This window comes from Miniopterus schreibersii (assembly GCF_964146895.1).
Source record: "Miniopterus schreibersii genome assembly, chromosome: 1".
NCBI classification, from domain to species: domain Eukaryota; kingdom Metazoa; phylum Chordata; class Mammalia; order Chiroptera; family Miniopteridae; genus Miniopterus; species Miniopterus schreibersii.
The window spans coordinates 160,404,385-160,429,830 of NC_138101.1; the positions used below are offsets into that span (position 1 = coordinate 160,404,385).

Genomic DNA, 25,446 nt, shown 5'->3' on the forward strand with positions numbered 1-25,446 from the left:
CACACAACGGAATATTATTCATGAAAAGGAATAAAGTACTGATCCATGCTACCCATGAATGAACCTTGAAGTCATTAAATGAAAGAAGGCAGACACAAAAGGCCACATATTTCAGGGTTCTATTTACATAATATGTCCAGAACAGGCAAATCCATAGGGACAGTAGATTAGTTTCCAGGGGGTGGAGAGAGGGGAGGATGTGGAATGACTACTAAAGGGTGTTAAGTTTCTTTTGGGGGTGATGAAATGTCCTGGAATTATATAGTGATGATTGCTGCACAACCTTGCGAATATACTAAAAACACTAAATTGTATACTTTTAAGTGGTAAATTTATGAAATGTGAACTATATCTCAATAAAAAAAAAGATAGTGTTTATGGACAGATATACATTTCTTCTGAGGAGAGTCGATAGCTGTCATGGATTCCCAAAGGACGCTGGGACCTCAAGAAAATGAACTGCCCAGGATGATCCATGCAGTCCAGCTCCACTTTCCTCTCTGCTCCGACAGCCTCCTCATAGCAGCACTTCATTTGGCACTTCAGTGAAAGTGGAGCGAGGCAGCTCACTGGTTCCTGAGCGCTGGTTTTAACTCTTAACCACATTTATTTTTTACCGTGGCGCTAGGCACCAGGGCAAGCCAGTGCACACTGCTGGCCCACACTGCCCTGGACTTACAATCTCCTGGCAGGAGGCCCTTTCCAAGTCCATACAACTCCCATCGTCCTGCAAGGCCTCTGTGTGTTTCAAAGCCCAATTCATATGTGACCTCCTTTAAGACAACATCCAAGAAACAATGTCTCTCTCCCCAACATGACCAAAACACATGTGAGCCTCCTTATTACATACATCACCCATCTTAGTCCCACTAGTGGAACACAACTTGAGGGCACAGAGTTTCTGTAATGTTTTTGTCAATGTCCCCAGTCCTACCCTCTCCCCACAGAGCATATAACAATGGGTGCTTCATAGTGTATGATGAAATGGTTTCCCTGAGCTGCTAAAGAGACAAACTGGAATAAAACCTAGGACCTAAGACCTGCTCGCTCCTGCCAATGAGAGGCCAGGCACCTGGGCCAGCAGCCATGACATCATGACAAGGTGTCATAACACTATGGCTCCCCACAGCTCTGCCTGGGAGTCAGCAGAGTTCTGTGGGGGTCAGAGGAGACTGAGCACAACCTTGACACCTGAAAGAAGACAGAAAGCCAGGGGCGAGTCACCTTCCCAACTGGGACACAGTGATTTGGACCAAAGAGGGCAGCAAGAAAGAAGGGCGGGGGGGGGGGGGGGAGGAAGGCAGAGAGGGAAGAGAAGAGAAAGGGGCACTGAGGGGAGCACCGGGCCAAGCTCTCCCAGCTCTTTCCTTAATTGCCTTTCACCTCCTCTACCACATCTGCAAGCCCAGCCCTGTGTCGAGGTCTCACCTGGAAGGGAGACACACAAGAGGGCAGAGCCTGCCCATTCCTGGTATCGAAGCCTTCTAGCAGCTTCCTGGCAGTCTTAATGGAACTCAAATGCTCACCAAGACCCCCAAGGCCTGAACCATCTAGGTCCTTCTCCAACCTGATCCTCCTTCCTATCGCTGTGGCTCCTGTCACACTGGTCTGCTTGCTGGTCCAGGAGCCCAAGGTCTCAGGATTTTGCCCTTGCTCCTTCATATATTCATTTTGTCCCTTTGCTCAGGTCCTTGCTTAAATGTCACCTCCTCAGAAAGGCCTTCCTTGACCATCCTATATAAAATAGCAGCCCAGCTGTTCTAGACAACTCACTGTGTCTGTGCCCTACTTCTTCCCAGCATGTGTCACTGACATTTTATTCTGCATTTATTTGTTTTATTGTTAGTTCCCCTCCCCTGAACCTCCCAGCAACTAGTGTCTCCTTTCCAAGGTGATTTCCTGCCTCCCCAACCCACAGAACACTTCTACCTCTAGTTTCACTGTCTATAATTCACCTTTGTGCCTAACCCTCATAGGGGACACTTGCACTCCACTTGGAGAGTTTGATGAGGCAGGATCAGTAGACTCTGGGAGTCTTTTTATCCACTTACTGATTGGCACCATTGCCAGGAGAGAGATGCCTAAACCCCATGGCTGGAAGGTCAACAAGCAGGCTAGGGAAGTCCTGTTAATGAGAATCCCATCTACCAACTGGTCCAGCAGTGCCAGCGACTAAGCAGAGAGGCCCAACTAAAATATCAGGTGGGACCATTCCCAGAGGCCATTCATGGGAGGTGATGCAATTAATTCTAGGGCCCTGTCTATATGCTACACAAAACAGCAGGAACTCCAAGGAGGAGGCCACTAGGGCTATAAATCTATCAGCCTGGCCTTTCCTAATCAATGGGCTTCTTTGGTTGCTAAGCGGTCTCACCAAATGCTGACACTCTCATCTAAGCCTTGAAAGTCAGACACATGTAATTTCTGCAGTGAAATCTGTTCCCAGAAGGAATATGGCTCTGACACTTTTTATTAAATTGAGAGTATGAGGGGGGATGGAGCTATGTTCTGCCTTCTCCTAACCCCCACACCCATCTCTCTGCAAACAGACAGTGCCCACCTTCCTCTGGCCTATAGTCCTTTGGGATACCAGAGAGTCTGGGCAATTCTGATTGGGCTCCTAGGAGCATGTTTGGTATCTCAGAAAAATGTCAGGGAGGCAAGAAGACAGAATGCTGTGGCTGAAGTCAGGTTTTGTTTTGCAGATGCAAATGCCTTTGAAAAAGCCTAGCAGGGTGTGCTAGGTCAGTACCCACATCCTCAGAGCTGGGAGATGAAGCAGCAGCCGCCCTCCCAGGCATAACAAAGGAACCCCAGCTTTTCAGAAGGGGCACTACAGAAGATTTTCTCTAAATACCAGGCCTCCTCTAGAAACCGCAAACAGATTGCAACTTTTCAAACCTCCATCTGTGCCATTTCTCCAGTCCCATCCTCCACTGAAAGCCAGGGACACCTAGTGCCCACATCATTCTCTGCCCAGGTCTGTCACTCTAGCACCCTCCTCCCCAGTCTTCCTATAGGTAGCCCCTCCACCTCTCCCCTTTGCTGGCTGAAGCCTGGACCCTGCTAGTTTCACCTCACCTCCTGAAAGGAGCCTGTGAAGCTTACAGGTGCCTGAGTCTCTGCCTCCTTATAAATGTGCAGGGAGAACTGCAGAAAGGATACGTCCCTGCAGGTTGTCCCTACATCAAACAAGTCAACAGAAAGAGGCAGGAATCCCTTTCCCTTGCCTGACCTGGTCTCACTTTTCTGAGTTAGGTCTCAGCATTGATATGCTTTCACTTTTAATCCACTCTCCAGGGCTTTCAGTCTTCTGAGCAATTTTCGTCCCCAGGAAAAGCTTCCACAGCTCTCCCTCCGGTACTGTTACAGAAGACAGGAGACTTGAGAGACATAACAACCAAATGCCATGTGTGGACTCTGTTTGGATCTTGATTTGAACAGACCAACTCTAACAGAACATCCTTGAGAAAAGTGGGGACGTGAGTACGGAACGTGTATCCAGATGATATTAAGGAATTATTCCTGATTTTGTCAGGTGTGATAACGACACAGTGGTAATATTAGAAGGAAAAGCACTTATCAGAGATTCAAGCTGAAGAACTGATGAGTTAAATAAGTGGATTTGCTTTAAAATACTCCAGAAAAAGTAGTGATGGAGATGAATGAGAGAGGACTGGCCATAACCCTCTCACCGTTGAAGCTGGGTAATAGGTACATGGAATTCACTATACCATTCTTGATACTTTTGTGCAGGTTTTGAAAATTTCCCATAACAGAAAGTTAAAAACAGGAACTCTCTCTTTTTAATCTCTGTGATCTCTTTAATCTCCCTTTCCCAGTCCAGGTTCCTGGCCCCAATCTGGGTTTATCTCCATCCCTCCAAATTCTACTTGGCTGCTCCTCCTCAAGGCTATAGTTTGGAGCAGGGGAGGCGAGGGTGTTGAGAGTGTTTCTGCCCTTGGCCTCCCCTCTTAACTTCTCTCAATCAGAATTCATCTCTCTCCTGTTTTCTGGAATATTCGGTCCCTCTACTTTATCACTTACCATGGCCTTTCCCATCTCTCAGTTGGTTAGGTCCCCATTTGTCCCAGTAACTGCGTCTTTTATTCAGGAGTTGTCTTTTCCTCATCTGTCACCCCCCTCCAGAGCCAGAGCACAAGCAGTGTTTGTTCAACTGAACTGGCCCCCTCTGCTCCTCAAGTATGTCCTCTGCTGGGCCTCTCCTCTAGGGCAGAGTCTTCTCCACAGGCCAAGAGTTTCACAGACAAAGGAGAAAAGGCCATTCAGTTCCACAGACATCTGCAGAGGCCGACGGCGGAGATGGTGTCTGGGCACAAAGCCACCTCCCACAGGGGAGGACTGCACCATGCGACGGCGCGGGGCGGGGAGCCACCACGTTCATAATCACCTGTAGGGAGGGCGGGCGGTGCGGGGAGGGGAGGGGAGGGGAGGGGAGGGGAGGGGAGGGGAGGGGAGGGGAGGGGAGGGGAGGGGAGGGGAGGGGAGGGGAGGGGGTGCACGGAGGAGACTCTGGCTCCTCCTGTAATTATTATTCTGCCCATCCCTTCACTGCCGGCCGCCCACATTGAGGAATCACTGGTAACCACCCTTCCCAGTGACAGCAGAGTAATCACGTGCCATGTGCGTCTGCTTTAGAGCAGGGACAGGCTGCCGCCTTCCCAGGAGGTGATCCAGCCTCTCCAGGAACCAGCATTCAGGAAGATGTCACACACTCACCCTCCCCGCCCCAGCAGTCCAGGATGGCATTTGCACAGAGCACAGAAGTGGGCCCTTCATTAACAGCCTGGTGAATGAAAATCTCACGGCAGATGGGCCCGCCCACACAGCAGTGCCCCAGGCCTCCCTCCCTCTAAGTACCAGTGCCAGGGATACTCAGATACTAGGGCCATCAGCCCCTCCCTGCCCTTGACCCTGCTGTTAAAATTCCGGCTGTGAGGCCCTGGTCGGTGTGGCTCTGTTGGTTGAGCATCGGCCTATGTACCGAAAGATCACCAGTTTGATTCCCAGTCAGGGCACAAGCCCAAGTTGTGGGTTCGATCTCTGGTTGGGTTGTGTATGGGAGGCAGCCAATAGATATTTCTCTCTCACATTGATGTATGTTTCTCTCTCTCTCTCTCCCCCTCTCCCTTTCTCTCTTTCTCTAAAAATCAATAAAAACATATTTTAAAAATAAAAGAAGAAAAAAGTTCCAGATGTGGCAGTGTAGGGAGAAGTTCAGCAGACCCTTGGCTGGGCCTCCTTGGGTTCCTCTCACTGCCAGGTTCTGATGCCAGAGGGTGATGTACGTTGGACTGACCAGGTAACAGAGGAAAGTCACAGTCTTCTCTGATTTCCCTGAAAGACTTGGGGGCATTTCTCAGTTCACTTTGATTTGTCTTTGGAAGTTCTTAGTACAGAAAAGGATCTGTTCATAAAACATCTAAATGACAAATCATTACTAATGAATGGACTTGAACATAAAGAGGACAATTCCACTCCTGTGAGGAAAACCTCTTATGGTTCTGACTAGCTGGGTGACTTTAGACAAGTCCTGTCCTAAAAAATGCTGTAAAATAAGGGTATCTGGAGGTTCACCTCTGAGGACCTCCCAGTGTGTGGCTGCTGCCATGATTCTAAAGTAGCCACTTCTCCCTCCCTCTTCCCAGTTTCCCTAATTCCAATTATCAACATCTTACTCCTTTATTGCATTTTATTTCAACATTCACAAGAAAGTTTCCCCTGAGTTGCTCAATCAAGGGCTTCCTTTCCTTAGGAAACCTGGCTGTGTGAGGTCAAGGTCTGTTGACATGGCCAAAGGACCTTTAATATTTATAGTGTCTTATGCCAAATGAGTACATATCACATCCTGTGTCAGAGCAGGTACGTTCTTGGAGAGATCGTAGATGGGTCATTTGTCCCAATTCTCCCAGGCAGGACATAGGAACAGATTTGCCATCTTCCACTGATTCCAAAATGCACATTTTTGATCTCTGAAATCAGGACTTTTCTCTCAATCAATGGCATCATATCATAATTGTTTGTCTGAAGTGAAGGCAGGTGTTCATGCTGTTCCTGCCAGCCATCGGGGGCCACCCATCCTCAGGCTGTCTGACATTAGAGTCTCTGCTTGAGGTTCTTTTGGATCACACTGACTGCAAATTTAGAAAGCAGGAGGACCTCCACCTGGAGCTCCTATATTCTCAGGGGAGGATTTTTCATCCCACCACCTAGTGTCAAGGCTGGGACTCACATGTTCCCTTGCTTTTCCTTTCTCATGGTGGCCTTGTCACTTACCCTTTCAGTGAGGGTGTTCCAGATTGGGGGGGTGGGGGTGGTGTCTCCTATTGGATTTTCCATCTTGAGCTTTTTTTCTTTATTATTTTTGGTACATAAAATAATGATGTATCTTATATTTGATAAAAATATAGTTTCTTATATTTGATGGAAACAGTTTCTGTTATAAATGTTTGAAATGATCCAGCATGCTAATAGAAAAGGAGGTAGGATTTTGAAGAAATGGTTTCATGGGATCAAAATCTCATGTCTCGTCCTAAACCACTTTCCATGTGTGCTGCTCACTGGGCATTCCCCCCACCCCCACCCCCACCCCCAGCACATTGATCAGGCCATTGCCTAGCCTGGCACCCACTATGGCTCCCATTACTCTTGGAAGAAGACAGCACTCTTTAATATGGCAAGGCCTTGCTGGTCCTGCGCCCTTTCCCGCCACATCTACCCAGTCCGCCTATCCTCTCCCCTCCAGCTTTCTTTCTGTCTGTGTGATTTCAGCCTCCCGTGCCCCCTCCCCCAACAGGGCCTGGCATGACAGCTCTGCAGGGAACAACTGTTCCTCCCTAGTGTGCTTGGCACCTCATGGGTGCCTTCCCTGACTAGATCCAACCCCCACTGCAGGCTCTTGCAGTGCTGCATACTTCTCTCTCCCAGCATATGGCCCAGCTGCAGTTCTATATTTCTAGAATGTTCTCGGTTCATGTGGGAATCCTTCACTGGACTGCAAACTTTGTTGAGGCAGGAAACATGTCAGTTTTCTCTTAACTCTGTGTTTCCGGTGCCAAGCCAAGTGCTTCGCACTTGGTAGGTGCTCAGAAATTATTTGTGAATGGATGGATGGGTGAATCTGACTGTAACCTGCCTCAGAAGCAGGGAGCAAACTCCTGGAACCTAGGGAAGCTAGGGGGAGCAGAGAGAGCAACAGGCTCATCAGGAGACCTCCAGTTTTGCCACTATTATGGCCTCGGGCAAATCACATCCTCTCTGTTTCCTCATCTCCAAACTGGGAATAACATTTACCCTGCCTCTCTGGCAAGGGTGTATTATGAGTTTCTTAAGACACTTTGAAATGATGCATCTGTTCCCCCACCCCCAAACTTGTGACACAGTGCTGGGCCCACACTCATGCTCCGTCTCTATGAGGCAGATGACGGGGTCCTCCTCTGGGAAAAGGGAGATAAGATCACACAGTCCTCGGGGAGGTATGCCCAAAGCTTGGGGTCAAGAGGGGATCACCGAACCTTGTGCTTCCCAGTCTTAATGTCCACCCCCTTCGAAAACTCTCATGGAGTTTCTCAGACTTTTCAAGGCCCAATGCCCTGAGTACCTAAGAAGAGGAACTTTCTTGCCGACTCCCTGTGGTATTCATCCCCAACACAAGGCTGAGGCCCTCAGCCAGAGGGGGCACAGCTGGAGGAGGGTGAGATGTTGCCCCCTTCCTCCTGCTCTGTGGGCAGATCGTCAGACAGGCTCAGGCTGGACAGGAGCCATGACTGCACCCTCTAGGACATACTTCTCCAGACAACCATCTGAAGGTATGAGGCATTCTATCTATACCTGGCAGAGTACATGAAGTTGCTTATTTTACCTCAACTTTAATATTAAAGTGGATATTTATAGCAAAACTTCACAATTTCTTCCCATATACCTCATCTTAGAGTCAGGCATCCTGAGTTTCTGTTCATCTGTATCAACTAGCTATGAATGACCCTGAGTAAATCATTTTCCCTCTCTGAGTCAATTTCCTCTCTAGTTACATGAAAATAATAGTAACAATAATAATAATGCCACCTACCTTCCTGTCTCACGAAATTCTTTTAGGGATCAAAGACATAAGGATTAAAGGTGTAAGTGCTTGGTAAGTGATGTCAACGCAAATGAAAAGTAATATTTTCCCCATGTATTTTAAATTCCTCCCTCTGAGGCAAGAAAGCACCAAGCTGACTTACTGTTCCCCCTAGTTAACTCAATATTACCCAAGACCTGCAATCTCTAAGGCATATGGGTAGGAAGTGAAATATGCACAAATTCATGATCACAGATCAGTTATCAAGCATCTCCCCAGGACCAGCTGTCTTCCCTCTGGAGAAAGATACATTGAGGGGTATTTAGTCTCAATTGTTTTAACAGCTTGGCTGCTCTGCCAGCCCCCTCCCCCCCATCCCAGAAAGTCAGGTTGGTGAGAGGAGGTGCAGAATGAATAACTCGCTAGCTCCTCCATGATTCTGCATTCTGGGAAGGGGGTGGAAGTCTATGCTACAGACATACATCCTTGCAGGATAATTCTAGCTGATGCCCAGCAGGGCAGTTGTAACATCCTTCGGCAAGCCATCCAGGAGGCATTACTGACTCGATTCTGGTGCTCAGAGCTTCAAGCTGGCCAAGACTTCTTCACTGCCTGATCTGCTGCACAGCTCCGCTAGGGGCTCCCTGGTGTCCCGGCAGAACACGGAGCCCAGGCCATCTGGGCTCCCACTCTCCAGCTGGCAGCTGCCCACCAGTTCCTGGATCCACTGTAGGTCTGCTGAGAGCTCCTGCCTCAGAGCTTCAAACTGCCCCTGCAGATGGTCCAACTTCCTGGCCATGCTTCCGAGGCTGGACCCTGTGGCCTGGATGTCTTTTCGCAGGAGCTTCTTCAAGGATGTCACTTTGCGGAACTCGTACCTGAGCTGGGAGAGGTCGTGCCGGGCGCTCTCGCTCTCCTCTCGGTACCAAGCTTCCTTCTCATTGAAGATGGAGACCAGGGCCTCCACATCATCCTGGATGGTATCATGGGTCCCTGCCAGGGCATGGCATCCCCGGTCTACCAAAGCCACGTCCTCCATCACATGAGCAAAACGCTCAAAGTTGATGTAGGTGTTGTTGGGAGGCATGCTTGAGTGGCATTTGAGGGTGTACTCTCTCAGGCGCTTGGTCTTCAGCTGGGTGGGCTCTGTCTTCCGTTGTTCTGGGGCTCTGACTTCTCCTTTGGACTGGTGGGTGTTTAGACAGAAGAGCCAGAGTTAATTTGACAACTGCTCCAAAGGGCAATCTGAGCTTGAGGCAGAAGGCACGCGAGCAGCCTCTTTGGCATTCACTGCATGCATCAGGCCACGTGGAGGGCCAGGGTGGGATGAGCACCCCTACAAACCATAAGCAAGGTCGAGGAGCACAGGGGTGCTGCCTGCATGGTCACTTCAGGGCAGGGTGGCCCACGGATGGCCATTAGAGGGTCTTCACACGCATAGCATTTAGGGGTTCACACAGGCAAGCAGGCTGCAGCAAGGCTCCGCAGGCATCTACTCAAGGGCAGGAGCACACAGGCCAGGTCTGACAGGGGGAGGCTGAGCGGCCTCTTGCCTTCAGGGCCACTTGGTTCCCTGGGCCTTGGTGATACTTGGCGGGATGAGCAGGGAGGCAGCCCAAGAGAGTCTCCCTAGCTTTGTGCCCCGAGCACACTCCAGAACTGGAGGGCCAGTGACCTTCCCCATCCTTCAGTGAGCAGAGGAGCCTGGCCTTTCTGGAGCACCCCAGCCCTCCCCCTCTTCTCCTTCCATAGGCCTCTACCCTTCTCACCTGCACCCCCACTTCATCCTCGCCAGCTCTCTCACTTAGCAATTCAAGTGAATGGGAAGTCCGGGTATGTCCCTGGAGTGCACATCTGCTCTGCTAGCCAAACTTGTAGGGCCAGAGTCCCAGTCTCCTGATTCCCATCCTCCCAAAAGGCTTTTCACAGCACTTTACTGTGACTAGACCACAAGACCCTATGGAAAACCAGCAGCTGGAAGCACAATTAATAAGCAGGTTAGGCAGGGAGTCACCTTTGTGCCCCTGCCCTGCCCAAAGGGAATGAAATGGCCCAAAGAGAGGGTGGCTGCCTCTTCCCCACCAGGCCTCCATCTCAGATCCCATTCCCTAGGTCTCACGGTGCCTGAGGAAGCCAGGTGACTGGTTTAAGTTTCATCCTTTACTCAGAGCCCCAAAAGTCAGAAGGAACCCTGGTTACAAAGTTGAGATTTTTTCATTGTTATCAATCTCTCTACAACTAGGGAGTCCCGATTTCTACTTTGAGAACAACAGCGACATATCATCCGACAAAGAACACTCTGTAAGTTGGCCCCAAAGAAAAAGGGTTATAACTGAGGTTTGTGAGGGTTGCATTTCATAAGTCACCTGAACCCATGAAAAAAACCTTAAACCTATAAACCTATTTGAAAAAGCCCCCAAAACTTCAGAGCCCCCAACTAGCTTGCATCTGAGTCAGTATTTCAAGCAAAGGCTTTTCTGTGGGCCCTCTGCATACGGCCACCCCAGGCAGCCTTGGCGACAGAGCACGGACCTTCCTGCTCGTTGGAACTCATCACTGTGCCCTTACCGTGATCCAGGGGTGTCTGAGAGCCTCTTGGATTGTGAGCCGTTTCCTGCAATGAGGACCAGAAACAGAGATGATCCATGAGGACAGAAGCTGAGAGCAAAGGTTTTCATTCTTACTCTTCTTAGACCTGCATTTGGCATTCTTTAATCACTGCTGTCAAACCAGAATAATGGTGGACACAGAGATCGATGGGGAACTGGCTGAATTCTCTGCCCTCCAGAGAAAATGGTCCAGGCAGACCCCTCTAAAGTGACATTACATAAACCCTCATCTTTGGTCCCAAAGTAGAAGGGACTAATGCTACACTAGAAGAGTCATAAGTGCTCTTTCGAGCTTCCAGTTTTCCACTGTTAAACATTTGGTCTCTGTTCTTCTGTTTGCCTCCCAGGTCTCTTCTCTGCTCTGCCCTTCACTGTACCCAGGTCGGGTGCAGCACTGCCCTTAGCTGGAGAAATCAAGCTCCTGTACTGCAGAGGACCCCGCTCTGGCTCTCTCTGAAATCTGTAGGACCAAGAAGATAGGAACTTCTAGAGTCTGAGGAACTTACTCCTGCCCTATCTAGGCCATGCTCTGGGCACCCAACACCCTAGAATTCCTTGTCCATCCCCTGCTGTGATCCCACAGCCCCAGAGCTCACCCTGGGTCCTGAAGAAGGGGCAGGATTACCATGTCTCCTATTTTCCACTATTGGCTTCTCTGGGCTCCCCCAGCGCCCACCTGAATTGGCATGAAACCTGCTGCTTTCCTTTTCACATTCTAGTTTCAGGTGCCTTTGGGACAGACTGCACATGATAACGAGCCCTAGGGAAACCCAGGCTGACTTCCAAACACACATGTACTCCACACACAGACACACGCACCGCACACACAACACACACCTACACAGTTATTTGCATTTCAGAAGGAAAAAAAGCAGAAAGACTTGAGCAAACAAGATGAATGCCAGTCCACACTTCTCAGCACCTGCCCAGATTAGACCACAATGGCGCAGATGACAGCCTGTGACACAGTGGGGACAGACTGACATGTCTTGGAGAAAGACAACAGGTGTAGGTCAGTACCTGAGAAGCCCGTGACTTTCTCTGTCCTCTTACCGGGTCTCTTTAACCAGAAGTTTCCGAATGAAATCCTTGGCCAGCTCGCTGGTCTGGCTGAAGAATTCCTCATCAAAGTCGTAACTCACCGCTGTGATATTTGCCAGCGTTTCCTGCTTCGTGTCTCCCAGGAAAGGGGATGCTCCACTTAGGCTGAGCACACAGAGAGAACACATGACTATAGGAAAGTAGATGGATGTGGGGGTGATGGACTCCGGGAACCCTGACTCATGCTGTGGCATGGGGTTGGGAGGCGCCCAGCAACACTGCCTCACCCCTCTGGGCAGCCAGTCAGTAGCCTTTTCAACTGAGTCTAACTCAATACACTTTATAGAGCTCAGACTAAGCACTTGACAGAAAATGCATCTTCAAGAGACAGGAAAGAGGAGGGGAGGGAAGCACAGCAGAACAAAGCGGAACATAATAGAAGGCCAGACAAAGGGCTGTGGGAGCACAGGGTGAAGGGGAGGCCCAGTGCAGGCTCCATGGGAGAGTTGACTTTTTCACTGGTCGTGTCTTGAAGAATGACAAGGTTGTCAGCAGTCAGAGAAGGAGACGGAAGGTTTTCTAGGCTAAGGGAGCAATTTGAACAAAGCCTGATAGGTAAGGAAATAGCTGGGCCATTAGGGACTGGAAGGGGTGTGAGGTTTGCCTGCTGGGTTTATCAAGGAGGTGTCATTCAAATAGTGACTCTCGAATCTACTGACACATATTCCTATTGCTTATGGGAAACCTCTACCTAGATGTGTCTTTTTCCCAGAAGTCACTGAGCCCAAACCTCCCTCCCTGCCTTGATTAATGATGTCATCCAAGCTGGAAACCCAGGGGTCACCTCTGGTTCTTCCTTCCATTTCCTTACCTCATCTAACTGGCCAGAAAGTTTTGTAGGTCAAATATCTCTTGAAGGTCATCCCCATCTACACTGCCATTTTCTTAGCATAGTGCATTGGAAAATATTTGATATTTCAATCTTGGGTTTGAATGCCAGTTCTGTCACTCATTGCCTGGGTGAACCTAGGCAAGTTACTCAACCTCTCTGAGCTGCAGTTTCCTCATCTATAAAATGAAGAAAATAAGTCTCTACTTCAAATGATTGTTGTGAAGAGTAAATATATAGAAAATGTTCCATTCAATCCTGGCTCATACTAAAGCTCTGGAATTGATGACCATTATTATTAGAACACAAAGAAACTTCTATGACTCCCCATTCTCTATAGCAGCGATTTTCAACCTTTTTCACCTCATGGCACATGTAAACCAGTTACTAAAATTCTGCAGCACACCAAAAAAATACATTTTTTTGCTGATCTGACAAAAAATAGGTATAATTTTAGGTACACCTAAAAATAGGTATAATAGGTTTGATTCATTCACACCAGACGGCTATTGTTGTGTTGGCTGTTGTCATTTTTTAAAATTTGACAATCTAAGGGAAAAGAGGTCAGTGCCCCTGACTAAAGAGTCAGGTATTGTATGTTTTAGAAATTCTTGTGGCACAATGGTTGAAAATTGCTGATCTACACAATTTACTATAGCTAAGATCTGGAAACAGCCCAAGTGCCCATCAGTAGATGAGTGGATAAAAAGCTGTGGGACATTCACACCGTGGAATAGTACGCAGCTGTAAAGAAGAAGAATCTCATATCCTTTGGGACAGTATGGATGGACCTGGAGAAAATTATGCTAAGTGAAATAATCCAGGCAGAGAAAGACAAACATTACATGATTTCACTTATATGTGGAATGTAAAGAACTTAATAAACTGATGAACAGAATAGATTCAATGACATGGAAGCATAGATGAGACTGACGAATGTCAGAGGGATGGAGGAGGGCAGGTGGATGGAGGGGGAGAGAGTAACCAAAGAATTTATATGCATATTTGCACAACCCTAGGACACGGACAATGGTGGGGAGAGGGGCTGGGGAGGGGGATGGGACTGGGTGGAATGGGTCATTGGGGAGAAAAAGGGACATTTGTAATATTTTAAACAAACCAAAAAAAAGGAGCACACCAACAAGAGTTCCCAGAGTAGAACCTCCCCAGTCTGATGGAGGCCTTATTAATAGGGAGTAGGTGGTTTCTAGAAGGAAGAAGATATATCTTCTACTTCTCTTATGTCCTTTTAATTCCTTGGATATATAGACCAATCTATTTTCCAAAATAGCTTTGTTACAAAAAGCATTAAAAAATATTTGTTGAAAAACTATCATATTAAACTGTCATACTAGAGAAAAAAAACAAAAACCGTTAAACTATAAAAAGGAAAAAAAAAGAAAATCGCTGCTCTACAGAATCACACCTAAACTCAGCAAGGCATCAGAAGCTGGTCCCTACCACATTCTCAGTGCATTTCACCACACTTAACACGCTAATCATTCCCTTCATTAGCAGGGCAGCCCTTCCATCCCTTTATACCTGGAGAACTAACCTCATTCTGCACAGTCCAGTTCAAATCAAATCAATCAATCTCTTTCTCCCTCCCACTCCATTAAACCTTCTGAAGCCCCAGCAGACCGCTGCTTCTCCCAGAGGTGTGTTCCTACCTCCACTATAACCTTGGTCCCACGGGGTGAGAGTTAGCTTTGGCTGGCCGGTGTCATTTCCCAACCCACCCACCCCACCCACCCCACCCAGGGAGCTCCAGACAAGCAGGGCAGACTCTCCATGATGTCCCAAGTGCCTCACACAATGCCCACCATGGAGCAGGCACGCAAGAAACTGTATGGAACTCAAATGAGCTACAAGGAGGCTCTGTGCCCTATACGCACTGGAACTCTTTAGAATTTCAATATGGGAGCCAGAGTTCTAAAGAAATCAATGTTTCAACAGCCAACATCTGAATATTCTGGCTCTGATTTGGAACTATAGAGCAATGCATCAAATTCTCTCTCTTTACATCAAATTCCTCTGGGACTTTTAAAATATATTGGTGCCCAGATCCCACCCCTAGTGATTCTAATTTAATAGACCTGAGGTGGGGCCTGGACTGCGGTTGGTATTAAAAGGCCTTATATGCAACCAGAGTTTAGTCCCTCTGCTGCAGCTCAAGGGAGTCCCACATATCATACAGAGCTCCCAGTCCAAGTACTGCTGGAAAAGTCAGAGAACTGGTTTATGGGAGTACCGGGAAAACGATCCCCTCAGCTGCTGAGTCTGGCTACGGGCTGACTCTTACCCAGTGTGCCATAGAAATAGCATTTTTCCAGGTGTGCTGTGAGTGGAAACCAGTTGGAAGCACTGATGGAATAAACACCTACTAATCGGGCATGTACTGGGTGCCAGAGCAGTGCTAGGAAATTTGCACATGTCAGCTTATTTAACCCTCACAACACACCCCTGGTGGGATGTTTGTGATTCCTATTTTTCTGATGAGAAAAACAGACCCAGAGAGAGGTTAAGAATCTGCCCAAGGCCACAGAGATGGAAAGTGTCAGATCAACTACACAGAGCTGTGCAGGAAATCTCTGTGTAAGCAGCTCGATACAGGAAAGACTCTGGGGAGAAAGGAGGAGGGAGAATGTGAGAGCTGGGAAAGGAGGGGAGAAAGGGAAAGAACGAGGCAGGATCAGGGAGGGCACGGCAGCTTGAGAGTTGTCACAAGGCTTCTAAGTGAAGCTGACATTCTCACAGCAAACTTGGGTTTGGGTGAAGCTGAGCGGTAGATTGCTGGCCTCAGTGGGGATGCGGACACAGGCTGTACAGCATGGAGGGCCACAGGCTGCTCTCCTGGGTTCCTGCCCAACCCCAAGCCAGGGTCAAATGTGTGAAGTGGTCTTAGCCTCAGGTTTGCCGTGTGGATCGAACACATCTGGTTCATGGTGGGTGCTCAGGAAATGTCAGTTTGTCTGTCTGTCTGCTTGCCCCCCTCTCATTCCTCCCACTTCCCTCAGGTCTAAGCTGGGTGGGAGACCCAGAATCAGGGATACTCACAGGATGTAGGTGATGACGCCTATGCTCCTGCAAAACAAAGAACAGTCAAGTTAGGGCCTCCTGGCTCTAATCCTGGACCAGCAAGGGACTCCCCGCACAGTTCTCAAGGGAAGGGGCCACTGCCCCTCCATGGTGGCCTCTGAATGCCATCTCAAGCCCCACAGTCCTCTCCACTCCACTCTTCAGCAGCACCCAGGGAAGCATTTGGAGTCATCAAGCTCTGGACATTGAGTCCGAGGACACAAGTTCAAGATCAGACTCCTGCACTTGATGGCTGTGACTGGGGCAAGTCCCTTATCACTTCTGAGCCTCCTTCTCCTCATACAGTAAGGACAATAATAACTACCTCACAGCCTTGCTGGGAGGATTTTAGAAAACCAACTAATCAAAGTGCACAGCCAACTTTAAAGCACTGTTCAAAGGAAACAAGTCCTATCTGCACAGAGAATCAATCACTGCGGTATCCCCAGGCCCACCACCAAGCCGAGAACACGAGGCTCTCCAGGATCACTTGACAGACTGACTGAAGCTGTGGCAGGCTTCAGGGGTGATCCTGGACCTCCAGCCTCAGCTCTCCCCTTGTTCTCTGCCTCTGCCATGTTCTAACTGGCCACAGGTCCAGGCCTAGCTGCCTCCAGCTGCTCAGGCCTCAGACCCAGCACAGCTGGAGCAGCCAGCCTCTGAAAGGTGAGTGTGGAGAAAGGGGTTTTCGCAGTCAAGAGGGCTATCAGCCAGAGGCAGGGTCTGAGGCCTTCTGCCCTTGGAAGATCCCTAGACCACCCAGGTGGCCTACACAACTTACCACATGTCAGCCTCCAGGCCCAGGGGCTCATAGTTCACAATTTCTGGAGCTGAAAAAAAGCCATATTGAAGAGTCAGCAGGTGTATGAAAATGGAAGAGATGGCTGTAGGGAATTTTAGGGAGTTTGGTGCCAAATGTCTCCATCTTGAATCCCCACTAAGGAAAATCAGAGCAAAGGAAGGAGATAGTCAAGCTCTAAGAGTGTTGAGGAAGTTAGTTGCCTGTTATCCTCTTTTACAAAGAGGCCTTGATAGTGAGGATGAGGGAACACACATAGAAATGTTTGGAAAAGGAAGAGGAGGGTGGGGAGAGGAAGATGCAAGAAGGGAAAATGAGGCCTAGTGACAAGGCCTACGTTAGAATTCTCTGGTGGAAACCAGTCAGGTCAGCACTGGAAGGTGATGGAGAAGACGGCAGAGAGGGAATGCACATTGCTCTGAGTCTTGTCTGAAAGAAGGTACCTCCCACCTGAGGGGCAGGAGGACATTCTGGGGTGCAGATGAGGTGCCTCAGGGGTATCCTGGGGAAGGTGTTCAGGAAAAGCTGGACATTGGGGATTGGGCCAGAGCCATCAAATTGGGAGTCATAGTATAGGTGGAAACAGTAGTTGTGCAAATGATGTGGTGACCACAGGAGAGGGTGCAGGGTCTAGGAAAGAAGACTCAACTGTGAAGAAAAGGAGACCAAATGCACCCCAGAGGTCAGCAGACAAGCACTGGAAACTAAGTGTTGAACTTCATACTCACTGCAGTGGCCAGAGGATGCCCTAAGTGTGGGAAGTGGAGATAAGTGTGTAGACAACTCTTTTAAAAAGGTTGGCTAAGAAATGGAGAATGAGAGGGCAGAGGCAAGAGAAGGGAGAAAGGCCGAGCCTGTTTCACCACTAAAGGAATAAGGTGGGGAGTGGGAAAGGCTAAGTTTGTTGATCTAAAACAATGTCAAAGCCACTGCATCTACAGGGTATGCCCACCATCCCCCCCTCCCACCTCTCCCTACTTCCAGATACAGGGAACCATTATTCTGGCTTTGCTTATTTTTTAGCTTCATAAAAATGATGTCATACTACATGTGATCTGCCATCACTTGACTCCCCCCCCCAATCAACATTATGCTTCTAGTGTTCATTGAATGTTCATTCGTGATCTTTCATTTTCGCTGCTAATAGTCCATTGTGTGAATATACAGGTATCATTTTTAACTCATTCTCTTCTCAATAGTCATTTGAATGGTTTCCATTTCTTTTATTATTGGAACACCATTTCTATGAACTTTTTTTGTACATGTCTTCTGACACACACATGAAAGACTTTGTCTAGGACAGTAATATTCAAAGTGTGGTCCACAGACAAACAGTCTGCAAATTGTCACTGGCCCAGACAAGATAGGCACAGAAATTGGGAGTAAGCATTTAGAGACGCATACAGCAACATGACATTGCTGTGACATTCAAACTGTGATAATTTTTCTGGAAATTTATTTTTCTTGTATCTTACTGAAGAAGCAGTCCAGGGCAGATTGAAGAATTTTTGTTTAAGTTTTTCATAATAGACAGTGTGAGAAGCACAACTAATTTTCCAGTGCTTATCTCTGCTCGATATACTTATATGCTTATTCTATCCTTTATGTGCTTTTGTTTGTCCATTTTTTTCTATGCTTTTCTTCTCTCTTGATTTTGTGTTGCGTTGTTTTCTTATTGTCTTTCCCCCTAACTTATATTTTTGTAATGGCTACCCTGTGACTTTACTATGTCTACCTAACAAATTCTAACACAGTCAACATTTTGACCCTCCTCTAACAATACAGGACCCTAATTTCAAGCATTCTGTCCTAACATTATTTTTTTCAGTTTTTAGTTCTGTCCTTTTTTTATCCTCACAATGAAAACTTCATCATTATTTAAATAGAAAATGTTTATATTTGCCTAATGTTAACTGATTTCTTTGTTCCTATTACTTCTTACCTTGAGATGCCCCTTCAGAGGTCATTTCCCTTAATTCATAAGTACTTATTTTATTTTATTTTTATTTTTTAATCCTCACCTGAGGATATTTTCCCACTGGTTTACTAGACTGTTCAACCAACTAGATATCTTGGTTGAACAGTCTTTTGAGAGCTGTCTATATCACTCTCTTTCCAATTAATCACATCCTGTCTTGTTGCCAATGATTGCCCTGACTTTCTAATTGAACCATTTATTGTTATCTAATACTTGGTATGACTTAACTAAATAAACATATACATTTTTACTACATATGTGAATGGTGGGCAGCAACTACTGTGTCAGAAAAAGTTCAGTAACAGATGTCTTATGCCCCAGTTCAAGCTGGCTCTGCCACCAACTCATCTTGTGACCTTGGGTGTGTCATTCTGAATGTGGCTCCTTACCGTCGATGTGCCTGTCTCTAGTACCTCACCAATACTTTTCATACAGAAGGTGAAGAATAACCATTGGTCGACCTTAACTAGAATCCTCTGGCCCTCTAGTTCCACATTTATAAAATAACCAGATGATCTGCAAAGAGCCTTACAGCACTCTTATTTGGTGGTTGATGGCTTCTTTCCACAAATTATAAGCTCCTTGGGGCAGGGTCTCCTCAAAGAGACAACCTGGTGTAATGGAAAGAACATAGTTTTGATGTTGGATGTGTCTGTATTTCAATCTCAGCTCCACGACCTACTGGTTGTTTTGCCCTGATCAAAGCTCTTGATAGATAAGATAATTAAATCTGCTTCATGAGGTGGTTTGAGTATTAAATGAGATAATGTCTATAGAGCATCAGGCATAGCACTTGGCACAAAAGCAAGGGTAACCCTGCTGGTGAGTCTATGGGGCCTCTGCAGCACCATTCCATAGTGGCTGCAGGGCTGGTATGTGTGGCCTGAAAATCCATCAGAGTGAATGATCTGATGCAGTCTGTCTTCCTTTTTGTTTAGACTGTGGTCAGAAGTTTCAGTCCCTGCGTTTTAAGGAGATCATGCCCTCCCTCCATTTTGGAGACCACTCCAACTCCCAAAGCAGAGACAGTGGTTCTCAACTCTCATTCCTTTCCCCTTTGCAAGGTTGTTTCTTTATGAAGAACCCAACCTGCAGCCCAAGCCCCATGAGGGGGTTTCTGGGACCTGGCCCAAGGGTGAGAGAAATAGAGGGAAGAGAGAGCTGGCAGGGCCCTGCTGCAGGTGGGCCTCCAGTGCTTAAATAAAGGACAGGCATACAGGAGACGCGAGTGGGAGGTTCTGGCATCCGGCAGATGATTTCCCTTTTTCTTTTCAGAGAAAGTTGAATTTACAGGAATGCAAGAGGGTGAGGTAATTTTAAATCTTCAACAACAACAAACTCATCTAAGAGCAGGAGGTGGGACCAGCTCTGGAAAGGTTTAACTCTGTAAAGGCCTCTAGCCCCACCTGGCCTTCCCAGGCCCCACTGGGTGGGTGCTCAAAGCCAACCCTGGACCCTCATCCAAAGGCTCAGCAAGACATTTCCTTCCCCACCCATTAGGTTTCTAGTAGCCCAGAGGCCATAGACCCAGACACAGGGTTTGTTACAGGGATTTCTTTACCTTTTGATATCAGATTTTTAGTTGGGAGAGAAACAGGCCTAAAACTCACCAACAAATTCTGGTGTGCCAAAAATGTTCTTAAATTCAACTCCATCTTCTATTTCGTGAGCCAGGCCAAAGTCAATTAGCTTGATGTGTGGAATGGGAATATTCTTGTCTAACAACATAATGTTTTCTGGCTGGAGAACAAAAAAAAAAAGGAAGAAAAGAAAAGATGGTAATTAAAGCCCTGTTTTGTGTTTTTGCTTTGGGGCTGGGGTGGGGTTTGGTGTTCTTTTTTTGGAGACTAAAACAACAAACTCTTTCTTGTTTTTGTGTCCTCAGTCTTTTCCTGTCAACTCAAAAACAGGCACAGCACTGAGGGCAAGGCCTGGGTTTTACCAAATCTGCTGTACCTGCTGCTCACAGCAGAGCTGGAGACTTTTGCTTTAATCACCTGTCTGTCTGTGAATGGCAGATTCCTTCAATGCAGTGCCTCTGTTTCCCCATCTGTGAAATGGGGCCAGGGAGATAGCTGCAGCATTTCCTACATACAAAACCTCCTCCTCTGTGTGAACGTGTTGGGCGTAGGGGTGTCACAGCCAAGCCTCGGTTTACACTTGGTTAACTGACCTTTGCCTCCCCGACCACCTCTTTCCCCTGATGGGCCAGCTTCCTGTTGACAATACTCTTCTCTAGCCTATAGGTGGCTTACACATCTCTACGTGCTCAACTAATTTTGGCCCTCAACAGGGACAGGAAAAAATGGACCTGATTTCCAGGGAAAACACCAGCTGTCCAGGCTATTTCCAGCAAAGAGCTGCCAGATCTGACATAACAATGCGGTGTGCGGTGGTCGGGGGACAGCCCTACCCTGGCCTCACACCCCAGGCTCCCAGTGAGGCTAGAAAAGGATCCTGAGCCTACCTTCTCACTCCCCCCCATCTGCTCGGAGCACCCTCTGCCTCACCCTCTTTCTTGCAACTCCCACCACAACTCTCCTAGACTCCATGGACAGTGGAATGTTCTGAAAACATACATCCACACAAAAACTTGTACACAAAAGTCACAGCAGCATGTTCAGAAGAGTCTCAAAGCGGACACAGCACAGATGCCCATAAACTGATAAACAAAATGTGGTGTATTCACATGGTGGAATGCTATTCAGCCACAAAAAGGAAAGAAGGCAAAATAAATAAATTAATTAATTAAAAGGGAGGCCGTGGCAACGGCAGGGACGCATGGGGATTGGCTTGGCAGTGAAGACAGCAGGCCCCGCAGCCTCAGCAGCAGACCCACCGGGGCAAGGCAATCGGCCTGGGTGCGACCAGCAGGGAGGAGCTGTCCTCAGCATCCCACCCTCTGCTGCCACTGCTGGGCTGCGCCCTGCTGGAGCCAGGATGCACCTCCACGCTCCTTGCAGCCTCTACCCCCAGGGCTGCAGCTCCCCTTGGCCAGGGCGCGCATACCATGGTGAAAAAAAGACAAGAAGTCCTTCAACCAGAGCCTGGTGGGGTGGAAGATCTTCATCAACACCCGACCACCAGAGAGTTCCTGAGGCGCACCGCCTAGAGCTGGGGTTTGATCTTGCCCTTCCACCTACTCTTTTATGGGTTCCTGGCTGCACTCTCCACATTCACAACGTAGGCTGTGCTTCAGATTCTCAACAAGGAGGTTCCAAAATACTGTGACCAGATTTCTAGTCCAGGACTTACTGTTTTTCCAAAACCAGGATCAGCACTGGGGTATTCATTCACTGTGTCTGATCCAGAGCCCCATAAAGGGTACGCTGAAGACCTTAAGAAGTTGCTAAAGCAATGTGCTTTAGAAGGACAGAAGCACCTCACAGCCTGTCCTGATGGAGTATCTGTGAACAGAAGGGGCCCGTTTATGTTGCATGTCAGTTTCCTGCCACCTTACTTCAAGCACGCAGTGGTGTGGTGACCCTGACTTCCAGCTACTCCAATGGACACCCTCACAGTCTTGTGAAAGTGAACAGAATAACTGGATTAAAGCCTCAGGGAGAACCAAGGAGAGACTGCTCTAGTGTTCCTAAGAGTGAAATCACAACAACTCCATCAGCTTATCCTCCCAAGGGAAATAGAAACTTAAAATATTTTCCATATTATGGGGGAAAACTACATGTGAGGTATCTACAGCCATTAGTTGCTCTTCAGCTTAGCTTCGGTGCTGGAAGTACCCCCCAAAAAAGTAATAGTCAAGTGCAAGACTGTCGGATCACCCAACCCGAAAAACCATAATGATCGTGACAAGTTTTTCGGACAAGCTGCGTTCAAAACACAGTACGTTAGAATATCTCCACAGGGTAAATGTGTTGTCTGCCTTCATTTTGTATCAGCTGGACCTGACATTCTAGAATTATGAGACCACCCGAGAGAGAGGTGGGGTGGTGCATGACACTGGGTAACACAGTAATGCGCTTCCTGACCATAGTATTCGATGTCCTCTGGAGTGACTGCCTGTTGCCTCTGCTGCCTTTTGGAACCATGGCACAGCCTCTAGATGGGGACCATGAACACCTGATTCTGAACATGGGGGTCTTGTCCTATTTTTATGTGGCTTAACTGCCAAGTGTCTAAAGCTTAATGTGCTGTGCTATGTAAATATTTTATAGATTTAACACTAGTTAACTGTTATATTTTGATGCCAGCAAAGTTTTAGGATAAAATGTTACCTGAACATGAGTGATTTTATAGCTGCAAAAAATGTAGTGTGTGGAGAAGTTCTGTGTGTGAAGAAGAAAAAATAAAATAAAAGTGGGTTTGAAAGGTAAAAAAGAAAAAGAAGGAAGTACCGATACATTCTAGAGCACAGACGAACCTGGAAAACATGCTAAGCGAAAGAACCAGTCACACAAGATCACGTATTACATGATTCCATTTGTACGAAATATCCTGAATAGGCAAATCCATAGAAACAGAAAGTAGACTAGTAGTTGCCTAGGACAGGGGGAATGGAGAGTGACTGCTAATGGGTACAGGGTTGTTGTTTTGGAGTGATAAAAATTTTCTAAAATTGATTGTAGCGTTAGTTACACAACTTTTTAAGTTGTACATTTTAAATGGGTGAATTGTATGGAATGTGACATATCTCAATAAAGCAGTTTTAAATAGATAAACAAATAAATGTGCATACATATATTTAAGAAAATTCAATGTTCCTCTTTCTCAAGCTACTGAAGAATTTCCCACCTCCCACCTTTATTCACACCATTTGCTCTACTGGGAAATCCTGTTCAATCTCTGCCCACTGAAATCCTAGCCAGGCTTCAAAGTCTAACTCAATCCACCTCATCTCTGAAACTGTTTTTCCCTAGCACTGAGCCCCCCCCAACACCACCCTCAGAAGTAAACTCTTCCTTCCCCCAGGTCCCTTGTGCTTATTTGAGACTTTTTGTTATGACATTTGGCACGCTCTCCCTGTCCGACAGTCCTTGCTGTCTTTGTCCTAGCTCCCCTACTGGACCCTTGGCTAGAGGGGGGACTCGGGTCTCTGCATCTCTACCCCTGCTGTGCAGATCACAGAGGCTGGTAGGCTGGTAATGGCCCTCTCTGTAGCTAAACTGATTCTGAAACTGGACTGAAGGCACCCCAGATGCCCCCACCCCAAGCCTCTCAGCACCCTGACATCTCTGTGACCTAATGTCACAGTAGCTGGAAACTATCACTTGAATGAGCTGGCTGAGCCCTCCCTGCCTTTAAAAAAAACAAAAACATTTCCTTTTGCATTTTTTAAGCTAGTTTATTCTTTTTCCCTTCCGGAGACGTCTCTCAACTTTATTTTGAAATGTGTCAAAGTCCTTTCCCAAGGCAAAGCAGAGTGTTAGGCTCTACGGAACGGAGAGTGAGGACAAGGGAAGGTCAGGAGTTAGGACTCAGGCAGGCGGTCCCACTCGGGTGCCCCTGACCCACCTCCCAGGTAGCCACCCATGGGCCCCAAGCGTCCAGGCACCCCATGCCGTGAGCTGCAGCCCCACCCTCCCGCTGCACACCAGTTCCTGGGCAGGTGGCTTCTCTGGCCTTTCTCCTACCACATTCCTCAGCCACCTTATTGGAAACCTCTCCTCTCTTCCAGGGAATAGCCCTGAGGCCTGTCTCTGGAGCCAAGGGGCCAGGGCCCCAGTTCCCCCTGATCACCACAGTGTGCTCGAGGCCCAGGCATTACCACGCAGCACACACTGAATGGGGATGGGAGCCACGGTGGACAGAGGCAGACACTCCAGACCTGGTGATTCCCAGGACTCTGGGGCAGTAGGGACAGGGGTGGGGAATGACAGGGAGGAAAAACAATTGTATGCTGAGTTCGCCCAGGTGGCCCCACCCCAAGAACCTAACAGCAAGCAAGTGACTTCTCTGCTTGGAACACTCTTCCTGTTCAGTTCCTACCCCAAGCTGGCTGATTCCTATTCACATTTCAGTGAAAACAGTACCTCCCCCAGAAGGCCTTCCCATGCCACCTCCCCGGTTCCCACGCCACCTGCACTTCCTCTATCACAGTGCCTCCTCCACTGTCCCAGGGGGGTGGCTCACTTACCTGTCTCCCCTCTGAGCTTCCTGAGGGTTTTGTCCCTATCATCTACCTAAAGGTTTGTATAGAGCCTGGAGTCCATCAGGTGCTCAATAATTGTCCCCTGAGTAAAGACATAGGCCTCTTAGTGAGCCCCTGCAATGTGCTTGCCAGCACGTGACACATACTTTATGCCTCACCAAAGTCTCTCAGCTATCTTATGCAGTGGGTGTTACCATTCCTCATTGTTTTTTTTCCAGAAAAAAATCTAAGACTGAAATATGGGCTCAAGGACACAGGGATTTTAACTTCTAGCTGTTGGACTCCAAAGCTTGTGCTCCTAACCACTAGAATAAATAATCCCCTCCCCTGCTCTCAGGGTCCTGGACATCTACCCCAGGGAGAAGCAAGAATGTTGCTCAGGCCTGGCAACCTGGAGCAATCGCCCACCCTGGCTCAGGTACAGCAATTTCCCTGCTCTGGCATCTGCTTCCCATCTAGGATGCCTTTTCTTCCGGTGATGGTTTCACTCAGGCAAGGGGCCCCAACCCCCGCCCCTGGCCTGGCCTGGCCCCTCATGCTGTGTGCAGAGGCTCAGAAAGGACCTCCTCATCTCAGTGAGAAAACAGAGGTGCTGGCAAAGAAAGTCCCAAGGTGGGTCTGGATAAAGTGATGTGGCCTGGGGATTTCAGACTGAGAGGTGGCCACGGGACAGCAGGAACGCTCTGCTGGGTGGTCAGGACCTGAGTTCTTGTTCCCACTTCAGCACTCATGCATTGGGCCATTTGGACCATATGCACCTTCGGGCTCTGTCCTGCCCTGACTGGAAGAACACAGAGGCCATGGGCTCCTTGCCACCAATGTTTCCTGCTTCTTTCCCAGGCCACCAAGGTGATTCAAGGCTG

At 48.0% G+C, this 25,446-nt stretch overlaps 1 protein-coding gene and 1 pseudogene across 4 annotated transcripts in view; one reads left to right on the plus strand and one right to left on the minus strand.

The window, feature by feature from the left end:
- DAPK2 (death associated protein kinase 2) overlaps positions 1-25,446 on the minus strand; it is a 116,981-nt gene that overhangs the window by 7,497 nt on the left and 84,038 nt on the right. For 2 of the 3 annotated variants that reach the window (XM_081121577.1, XM_081121576.1), the window contains exons 5-9: positions 20,085-20,214; positions 16,479-16,527; positions 15,677-15,703; positions 11,743-11,895; positions 10,649-10,694 (exon numbers count right to left, since the gene is read on the minus strand). In XM_081121577.1, the coding sequence (XP_080977703.1) occupies positions 10,649-10,694; positions 11,743-11,895; positions 15,677-15,703; positions 16,479-16,527; positions 20,085-20,202 (393 nt within the window). In that variant the 5' untranslated portion in view covers positions 20,203-20,214. Of the gene's footprint in view, positions 1-5,703; positions 9,267-10,648; positions 10,695-11,742; positions 11,896-15,676; positions 15,704-16,478; positions 16,528-20,084; positions 20,215-25,446 lie in introns of those variants that run through there. The other variant, XM_081121578.1, reaches the window with a different exon arrangement.
- On the plus strand, positions 21,495-24,116 carry LOC308564542 (sodium/potassium-transporting ATPase subunit beta-3 pseudogene; annotated as a pseudogene). Its single transcript has 2 exons — positions 21,495-22,317; positions 24,110-24,116. The product of its transcript is annotated as a sodium/potassium-transporting ATPase subunit beta-3 pseudogene (transcript).